Genomic DNA, 10,799 nt, shown 5'->3' with positions numbered 1-10,799 from the left:
ATAGGCCACGCGACACTATACCGGCCACATTAAAATATCTTCTCAGGCGATTAAGCCCCTTTAATTCTTCCCCATAGAGCCTCTTATTTATATATTCTATACCAGCCTAATCACTACCCTAACAAAACTTACTAACTTCTGTTCCTTAGCACATTAGGGTCCTTAGAGTAAGTGGTCTGTGCGGAATATCTATATAGAATTCAATTATCAATTACATTGCTACCATACTTTCCAATTATATTAGAATTGATATAGACCCTATTTAAAAGACTTAATATAACGTTCCCCTAAATAAGATGGCGAAAACAGCTCCCCCTAAACCCTAGCTATTACCCAAATTTAAACCTCTCTATATTAACAATTAGGATAACTATCCCTTAACCCATCAGGGTCCGTAGAGTACGTAGTCTATACGCGAACACCAGAATCAAAACTGTAGAATTTAACCATTAATTACACTACTATTATGCCCCGCAATTATACGGGAACGACGCCTGCTAGCAGCTTTATATTAAGCAACTCAACTCTAAAGAATAAGCTTATATAGAGATTTTATATAAGAAATAAGCAATATCTAAAGGCTCTAAATATCTAACCACGACTATCAAATCTAGTTAATCTAATTAGCTGACGCTTATTAATAAGCTACGGACCCAAATCGATAGGTTAAGGGATAGCTTATTAAACCTCCCTTCTAATATTAATATATACAATCCTTTACGGATAAGATTATAGATAAGCCTATAGAGTAGATAAATAAGCACGCAGAGCTCTATCCGCTAAATAAGGAAGTAGAATACCTATATATATAGCAGCTAATTGTTATAGAATAAGGGCAGTAGCTACAGAGCGTATATATTTAAGGAGTCTACAAAACATTACGCGATTGATCATAAGGGTCAAGGGCGTAAGGAGGTAATATACCTACGCGTAGCTGATATAAGCTATATATAAGGTATACGCAAGAGCACAGGGCTCTCCTATAGAGGCCCCTACGGTAGGGTTTTATAATATTACTCCCCCTCCTATAAAGGCGGAGCTCTGGCGACGCTATAGTTACTATATATATATAAAAGGGGCACTTAAGGTATAGAAAAGAAAAAAGGGGGGTATTATTAAAGGTTTAAAACAACGTTATATAATAAGGCTTAGCATCTAAAAATCTAACTAATTAAATAACTTTAACCGCCGGTTAAAGTTCCTAGATATCTTAACAATATTACGGTCACGTAATTACACTTTACCACAATTTAATAGCAATTTACCCTTACATAGTAATGTATAACGGTTTAACTCTATAAGGGCTCCCATAGAGGATTAGGTATAAAATCTCTACTTAGGCCTGGTTTCTATAGGTTTGCGTAATAAAAGTCGCTAATTAAATCCTTTACATTTTTAAAGTCTTTCTATAGTTGCTATTCTAGCTAATCTATATCAAATCCTGTATATATAGCTCTATAGTAAAGCTATTGTCCTCTACTTTTACCAAAGTATTTAGAGTTAATAATTCGTTTAATAGTCCACTCCTTATAGTTCTTATCTTTGTTCTTATCTTAGATTAATACTAATAGGGGTTTAGGCTATATCTGCCCTAATAAGGGGTTAGGCTAATAGAGGTATAGTAGCTATAGGTAAAATATAGGCTATATCCTATAGGTAGCTAGGGTAAGTAGGAGTTCTAGCTTATATACAGCTCCCCTATATCACGGCTTAAATAAATACCTTTAAACCAAAGCTTGAACAAATGCTGTATTGCGAAGATACTAAGCTAAAGAGAAGGAAAAGGGGTCATTAGGACCGATGTAAACAAATATATAGGGTGAGCCGCCAAGGCGCTAGCTTTAGGCGGGCCAATCGCAGGTCGGCAGAATTTGGCAGAATTTGGCAGGTAACGTACGATAGCGCCGTTACACCCTATTAATAACTTATTTAATTAGATAGGGGCTAAGGTTCTTATAATTAAGTAACTTTATAGGCCTCTATGTAGAGATATTATGTATATTTAGCTATACCTAGTCGCCAACACATATCTCTAGTAGTGGCGTTCTATAGTAGTTAGTAAAGTAAGCCTACTTTACTTAAGCCTAGGCCATTTCTCCCTTACAGTAGTTAAGTAGATTTTTTATACGGTCTGCATACTAGTTAATAAGTAGCATCTTAAGGCGTTTTCTATATAGCAGTTTCTTATTAATAGGTTCTAGTGGCTCTATACTAGATTAAGGGTAATAACCCTTATTTATAAAGAACGGGGTAAGTTCTATAGTAGTTAAGACGTAGTTATTCGCTATAAATTTACCTAGTAGGAGGTAATTTACCTAGTTATCTTAACTATAGGCGACTACCTATTATAGGTACGCTTTTATACTAGCATTAGCATTTTCCAGTTACCTAGTAATTTTATAATAAAAGGATATAAATATCTTAACGGAGATGCTAAGACGTTAATAGATTCGTCTCTATACATTAGAGTTAAATTATATACCTTAGTCGGATATAATTAAGTTAAGTAACCCATATAGTTAGTAAACTTTATAAAAAAAAGGCATCAGTAACGTCGTTAACGGCTACGCCTTTAGTTAGGACGTAGTAGCGCTCTTTTATAAGTCGGCATATTATTATAAGGATATTCTTATAGGTACGGCCATATCATTTATAGGGTAGTAGGTTAACAACAAAATCTATAGCGATATCTGCCTATCGTTATATAGGTACTAGTAGAGGGTATAGTAATCCTTAGTACTGTCACGGACGCTTTAAGTACAATATTACAACTACTTAAAGAGGAGTCGGAAGAAGCTAGTTAGTTAATACGAGCACAGTCTAGGATAGATCTAGTAGAACTATATAACGAGGAATAGTAACCAAGGTTATATAATATGCTACGTAGTATACGTAAGGAATGAGAGGAACTTATATACCTTATATATAATACGTACATCACGTATAAGAAAGGATTTCATAGGAGTACGGTTATATATTTAAGGACCCTTAATCCCTACCTAGATAGTTCCTTTCTTTATAGTAATTCTTAGAATATAATTAGAGTTAATCTATTAGGCAACCACTCCACTAGTTATTATTTGTTGTTAACTTATTTATAATACCTATACACCTAGCCTATTAACAGAACCTATTATAGTTCTTACTATAAGGTTCCGTTACATAATTACTACCTAGTTATAGTTTTAATAAGTTAAATAACATACTACTAAAAGCAGCTACCACGACGCCATTGACGGCGGCAACTACTTTAAGGTTAGAAGGTAATACCAGTATAATAGATACTAACTTATAGCAACCTGTAACGGTTAAATAACTATAAGAGATAGTTAACTAGCTAATAATAAACAATGCAGCGTTAGAAAAAAGGGTTAATAGAATAGAAGCAGCAAAGATCAAGTTACCTTTAATTAAGAGATTCTTAGGCAAGAGATTAAAACTTAAAGGATTCCTTACGCAAATACACTTTAAGGTTATATAAGAAGGAGTAAAACTGCTAACACCTATAGATCGAATAGCCTACGCAGGACTATTCTTATTAGGAAAGGCACTTAAATAGTTTAAGCCTTATCTTACGGAGATATAGATAAATGGAATAACGACCACTAACTAAGAAATACGGTTTATGTTTTTAAGCTAGGAAGGATTTATAAAACGACTTATGTAGATATTTAAAGACCTAGAGGCAGCAACTATAGCGGAAAGAAAACTCTAGAATATTACGTAATAGACCTTAGTAATTAAGTATATAATATAGTTCTAGACGTTAGCAATATAAGTAGAGTAGAATAATAGGGCGCTTATAGTATAATATAAACAGGGACTTAAGGCTAAAGTCTAGGACGCGATTATCCTAATAGAAGATGCGAACACCCTAAGGGAACTAATAGATTAGGTAATTAAGATTAATAATTAGATCTACTAAAGGGAATAGACTAAGAAGGGTTAGGATAGAGTTCTATAGTTATATAAGGCGTACATTAGGAAATTTTTTTTTAGGCTAGTTGTTGCGGTTTGCAGCAAATTACCGCAAACTATACGGTTGCGGCAGGTGGATATAGTCGTTAGCGAATTGTACAAACCGTGCGTTTTATAATAAGTTTGCAGCACCCTAATAGCAAACCGTGCGTTTTGTAACAAGTTTATAGCATCTAATAGCAAACTGCGCGTTTTGTAACAAGTTTGTAGTATCTAATAGTAAATTATAGTAAAACGCTTAACTACCAAACTAATGCTAGCTTTTTGCTACCCTATAAATAAATAGCGCGCAAACTGTATAAACTATACGAACTGTACGAACCGTATAAACTGTACGAACTATACGAACCGTACAAACTATACGAACTGTACGAACTATACGAACTGTACGAACTGTACAAACTGTACGAACTATATAAATTATACGAACTATATAAACTGTATAAACTATATAAATTATAATATACTGCTATAGATTGCTATAGATTGCTGTAGATTGCCATAGATTGCTATAATATGCCTTTAAAAATATATTTATATTATAACTACTATATAAAATAGCTACTCCTCTAAACCTATTATAGACTACGAAGCATTTACCTTGCCTAGCCCCTTCTCTACCCTTGTTCTAAAGATATCTAGATCCTTATTATTAAATAGTATAGACTTAACCCCTCCCCCAATAGTATACTAAAGACTTATATTGGGTTCAGCCCCAAGCGTCTTTCTAAATAGCTTAACTACAGCCATTAACTGTTCGTAATTCTAGCGATATAGTATATTAATAGTACGTTTCCAATTCTACGATTTTATACCTTTAAAGATAAGCTTATAGGTATTATTTCCGAAATTGTTACTAGCGCTACTATCCTTATCTATATCTTCTCCACTATTTACGCCGGCATTATTGCCTATGTCCACTCTATTATATTCGTTGCCCCCCTTTCTCGCACTATTCTAATTATTTATATTTCCACCTAAAGCTATATCCGTTCTATTATCCGCATTGCCATCTTTATCTATATTAACTCCACTATATCCGTTATAACACTTGTTTGTATTAGTCCCGCTATTTATACCGCTGTTAGGGTCGCTAATATCGTCAGGCCTACCGCCTTAGTAATTAGTACTGTAGTTGGTCTAATTAGGCGACATATCATAGGGTATATTAGGCTAAGTAATAGTGCCGAAAGGGCGGGAGGTGTCTGGGTTTAAGGAAAGGGACGCATTAAGTACCTAGATATAAGTATTAGTCTAAAACTGTTATTATAAGTAGTTATATACCGGTGGAAGTATATTAAAGCGCTGCTTATTAAATCCTGCGTTATAGTCGGAATCTAGGTTAGAAAGATTATTAAGACTATATTTAAATGGATTTGGAATTGCTTGTATAGCAGGGTTATTGCTATATATAGTTACTTAATGTCTTTTTAAGACGCCCTATTGCAGAAGCCCTAAAATCCGGTTCTAGCGCTCTGTTAACTAATCCGCCTACATAGCCTTTGTCCGTTCCTATATAGCTAATATTAAAGTTAGTTACGGTGTAGCCTAGGTAGTTAGAATAAGGGTAGAGAAAGAATAAATTACTATTAAGATTGGCACCTACTTTAAACTTTTGTTAGGTAAAACTACCACTTTTCTATTTATTAATAACGTGGCGGATTATTATATAAATTAGTATAACAGCCCTAGGGCTAATTAGGCGCAGAAAGTGCTGCGTATCTATACTAAACCTAAATTACTACCTTCCTTTAAAGAATGACTTGGAGAGATTAATTATAATAACCGGTGCTATAAAGCGGGATTACTCGCCCTATAAATAGTTAGGAGAGTACTAAGGTAGTATAGCTATGCGTACTGTTTTAAAGTATTAAAAGTTATCTATATAGAGTAGCTCTTCCACTCTAGCAATTATTTCCTGCTTAGAGAGCTTTCTAAATAAGTACTTAGCCTTTACGCAATCTCGTATGCGTTTTAATAGTGTCACGGGACACCCCCGTGACACCTTGCACACGTCCACCTGTTTCCACCGACTTAGCAATTAGAGACCAACCGCGAAATGGCAATCTGACGGCAATCTGATGGCAATCTAACGGCAATCTACGGCATTCTGCCATATTCTGCCAAGTTCCACCGAATTCTGCCAAGTTCTGCCAGGACCACGACCTGAACCCTATTCTGCCCATGCACGTGTTGACCAAGCAACCAAGCCAACGATATATGCCCTTTCTTCCCGTTTTCCTACCTTCTTTCCTTACGCAACGTCTTGACTTCATTACGCAGTTCATGTACATAGCTTAATAATACCTACTTCGCTATATATTATCACCGCTTGTGCTCACTCCGTGACAAATAGGTAAGACTAGAACTGGCTAATACTATTATATATCTATTTTATGTTAGTATATATAGAAGTAATAAGAGGTAGCTTACTATGCGATATATTAATGGCGACAGTTTTTATATAGCCTCGCTAGAACCGTCGCCTTTGGAAACCCTATTATACTCTACTATCCCAAGGCCACCGCGAAGAACTTGTTAAGGCCCTACCTAGAGAACTCGTTAAGGCCCCTCCATAAGGGCCTATCTGGTATCCGGTACACCCAGGTGACTCAGAAGAGGGTCTTAATAGGCGTGGTGCGCGCGACCTGGACGACGGCGACGCGCCGGCGACGCGACGGCAACGCGACGGCGACCGGACGGCGACCAGACGGCTCAACGAGGTGGAAACACGGGCAAAGCTCTAGGCAGCGGAAACACAGGCCAGCTTCGACGGCCCCGTGGCGTCAAAAGGTAACTCATAGGAGGGTCTTAATAGGCGTGGTGCACGCAACCTGATGCATATATATGGGGGAGGCTGTAGGGGAAACACAGGCTAGTCGGACGAGGTCTCGACAGTTAGAGACACAGGCCAGCTTATAGGAAGGGGGGACACAAGCTTGGTTAGTAGGAGAGGGGGGAGTAGGTCGCCTAGCACGGGACCTGGTCTATAGCCCCCTCCTGCAAGACACGGTCGGCCTATCATAAGGAGACTCTTATAGGCAACGCGAAACGGGAGCTAGTAGTATATATAGGGTGTTGCGCCCCTATATTACTACTAGCCCCCATAGGGCGTAGTGCGTAGTAGCCACTGCTGGCTCTAAGGACCTTACCCCTTAGCTAGGCTCTGACCCCTAGTGCACCTAGTAGGCAGGCAGGATCACGTCCTGGCCGGAGAGACTACTACGTAGCTCGAGAGAACGGATGCGCGTGTCGGTGTACCAATAAATAGGACTGCTCGCTAGGGCAGTACGGCTGCTCACCAGGGCAGTACGGCTGCTTACTAGGGCAGTATGCTAGTAAGGTACACTTAAGGAGCAAACAGGAGTTACTCAGGCGGGAGAGGTTTTGGCCCAGCCTTGACCGTAGAGGTGGTGACGCCCAAAGGTGGGAATAAGCCACTGAAAACTGGGGTAGAGGCCTAGATAAGCAGGCATGTCGAACTCTACTGTATTATAGCTAATATATAACTACCTACCTGCATATCCTTAGGGCAAAGGGCTTCCCAGAATGGATTATACAATTTGTCCAAGGGTTTACAGGCCAGAAAGAAACATCACTGGTCTTCAGCGGATACCAGAGCCCCCCTATTGCAGTTGCAACAGGAATACCACAAGGATCACCCCTCTCGCCTATACTCTTCCTTTTCTTTATAAGCAACCTGCTTAACTCCTTTAAGGAAGGGGCAACCTAGGGAATAGGCTTCGTTAACGACATAAACCTAATTATATACGGGCCAATAGCCGTAGAGAATTGCAGAACACTAGAGAAAGCCTATAATACTTATATAGAATAGGCAAAACGTTATAGAGTCTAATTCTCACTAGAGAAATACCAGCTAATCTATTTCATAAGAAAACACAACTAATCTATAGATCTCTAGCATATAATTCGCATTTAAGGCTTTAGGGGTTAACCAGTTCAGGGCCTAAGGGTATTAGGAGTATAGGTAAACAGTAAGCTCCGGTGGAGCGTATATACAACGCAAGCGGCCTATAAAGGCCAAGCATAGTTTATCGCTTTATCCAGGATTGTTAATTCTATATAGGGTCTATGCTTCTAGAGGTCACACCTACTATATATAGCAGTTGTCCGGCTAACCATAATATATAGATCCAGTATTTGGGCCATTAGAGAAACTAAAAAGGGCCCCTCTAAATTACTTCTTAAACCACTTTAAAAGGTCCAAACAGCCTGCCTCTAGAGTATTATAGGTAGGTATAAGTAAACGGCCACAGCACTACTTAAGAAGGAATCTAATATTCCCCCCCTATAGTTATATATTAAAGCCGCTATAATATAAAGGACGCAAAATAAATATAACTCTAATGTTATAAAGTATATTAAGACACGCCTAAGTAAACTATAGAGGGACCTTAGGGTGCCCCGTAAGAGAATAAACCAATAACCCTAAAGTAGGGAAGAGATATTAGAGAAACAGGTAAAGAAAGCAAAAGAAGAATAGTGCCGCTTTAGGGCCCAAGCCTATATAGAGAAGGAAGGGAGACGCGTAAGAGGTTAGTAAAGACAATAGCAAGATAGAGAAAGGAGCTAAAGTAGAACATATAAGAACGCTAGAAAACCATCTACCGCAATATAATACTGGTTAGACTAACGCTAGAGAGGTAAATGGGAGTTAAAGGTATAGAGGCTAACTTAGGCAAGACGAACCCAAGCTATAGCATAGTTAACACTATAGGGGGTAAATACCTAAGGGCTCCGAGAAGGCCTAATAAAGGCAGAAAATATAATAGTAACACTCTTAAGAATAGGAATAATAGGACTAAAAGATTGGCTTTACTAGGTAGGTGTCCTAGTAGGTAGCCCAAGATATAAATATGGCTAGCTAAAACAGACACTAAAACACGTAATACTGCTATGCCCCCTACGCACTAATTAAGAAATAATGCTCTTAGCAGCTAGCATAGAGAACTATAATACACTACTCTTAATATAAAAAGGCCTTAAGGCGGTCACCCAGTGGCTTATTAGTTAAAATGTGCTAAATTAGTTCTAGGTTACAAGGGAAATAGTAATAAAAGGTAAGGGGGCGAGTAGTAGGTGCCCCCTAGTAACTCTACAGTAGTAGAGTAATAGTTTGTAATACTAGCGCGTCCGTAGGCTTATTACGGCAGCAGTAGTTCCTAAAAAGGTTAAACAGTAAGGTAGTAGAGCACTATAGGCGACTTATAGGCGCTAAGTAGGCGAGTCCTAAAAGGCGGGGAGATGGATTACGGGGTTTTCTTATTTTTTTTAAATAGAGTTTTCTCCCCACATGTAAATAAGGAGTAGTCCGCGTGGGCCCAATAGGGATCCAAATCGGACGTTAAGCAATGAATTATTATTATACTCTACTACTTTATCCTATATTAAGTCCATCGTCTTTTCTAGAGTTTTTACGTTCCCTTTTAGCTATAGCGTAAAAGAAAGACCTTTAGGAGCCTTGCCCGATATTATAAACATTAAAAAGAAGCGTATAGTAGCTTTTGATATTAGTTTATCCGTAAGTTTTAATTTAGGTTTACTGCTACGTTTTATTCCTTGCTATCTTCTAACTGTATATATACCGTATTAAGACTTCTGTGGTTTATTACTGCGTATAGGCGCTATATAAAACGACTCGGCTATAGAGTTATCTTCGGCACTAGAGATAAGCTCTTTAGTAAAGGGATAGTAGCATTGGAGCCGCTTATTAGGGCGATTTAGGACTTATAACCGCTATTAAAGTATAAGCGGGTATAAAGGAATAGAGTCTATATAATAGATACTATAGTTAAATTCTGTATATATAGATCTAGAGATTCTTTGTTTAAACTCTACTGGAGTTGTTAATAATATACTCTTCCCTAGGGCATTAAGCCTCTATTTTCTTTAGAATCGCTATTTATATCTAACTAATATTTTAGGATACTATCCCTAGATATTCTATCGCCATATATAGCCGTCTGCTAAAGTTAGCTGCATACTACCGTGCATATACTATTTATAGTACTTTAGCCCGACTACTGTTCGCGTATACATTTCTAGATTCTTCTCGCACTAGTAGTGCTATTTCTTTTACCTTTACCTTAGTGGTAGGTATATATTAGTATTTTAAGTAGTTATATAGAGGGTAGTCTATACCTTATTTTTTTTGGAAGCTATAGTTATATTCTTTTAGGATGGTAGAGGTTAGTAAACCTTCGGTATAACTAACGTAAAAGAAGTTAAAGAAGTTAATAAAGATATAAAGATAAAGTATAATACTTTTAAATTATATATTTACTAGTGTGGATACAGTTAATAAAATAGAGGAGTAAAGGGGGAGATTTTAATGTTCTGCTGGGGAGCTTAGACCTATTACTAGCCTACTTAGGGCAAATTGTGGTAGATTGCCGTATATCTTGCCGTTAGCTACGTAATATTAAGAATTCCTACTAATAAGTAAGTACTAGAGCTAATCTTTATGGGCAAGAGCGTTATAACTGCCTATAAAAATGTAAGAATTTAACTAATTTATATAGATATGGCTAACCTTTTCTGGCGGTTTGGTAGGTTAACACTACCTAAGTAGTAAGTGCTTAACGGTTGTCCTTATTCTCCTCCCTTATTAAGACGTACTCTGGAGCTCCCCTTTATACCTAGTTAGCCTATAGATACACCTAAGACGTAGAGTCAATTTAATCGCGCTATTTCCGCCTTTTTCTACCTAAAATCTCCCTTAAAGCGTATTAGCTTAGGCAATAAGCTAATAAAGTCGTTTTATATTTAAAACTTAAGGAGAGCCTTTATAAAGGAGCAAT

At 37.4% G+C, this 10,799-nt stretch overlaps 1 protein-coding gene across 1 annotated transcript; it reads right to left on the bottom strand.

Moving 5' to 3' along the window:
- Positions 1-6,478: 6,478 nt before the first annotated feature.
- K441DRAFT_652465 (uncharacterized protein) lies at positions 6,479-6,721 on the bottom strand (the record flags this gene model as incomplete). Its single annotated transcript, XM_067647371.1, has 1 exon — positions 6,479-6,721. A coding segment is annotated over one exon (243 nt), but the record flags the coding sequence as incomplete, so codon positions are not given.
- Positions 6,722-10,799: the final 4,078 nt, after the last annotated feature.

This window comes from Cenococcum geophilum (assembly GCF_001692895.1).
Source record: "Cenococcum geophilum 1.58 unplaced genomic scaffold K441scaffold_3, whole genome shotgun sequence".
NCBI lineage: Eukaryota > Fungi > Ascomycota > Dothideomycetes > Gloniales > Gloniaceae > Cenococcum > Cenococcum geophilum.
The sequence above is the reverse complement of the archived record's forward strand: the minus strand, read 5'-3'. Positions and strand labels throughout refer to the sequence as shown.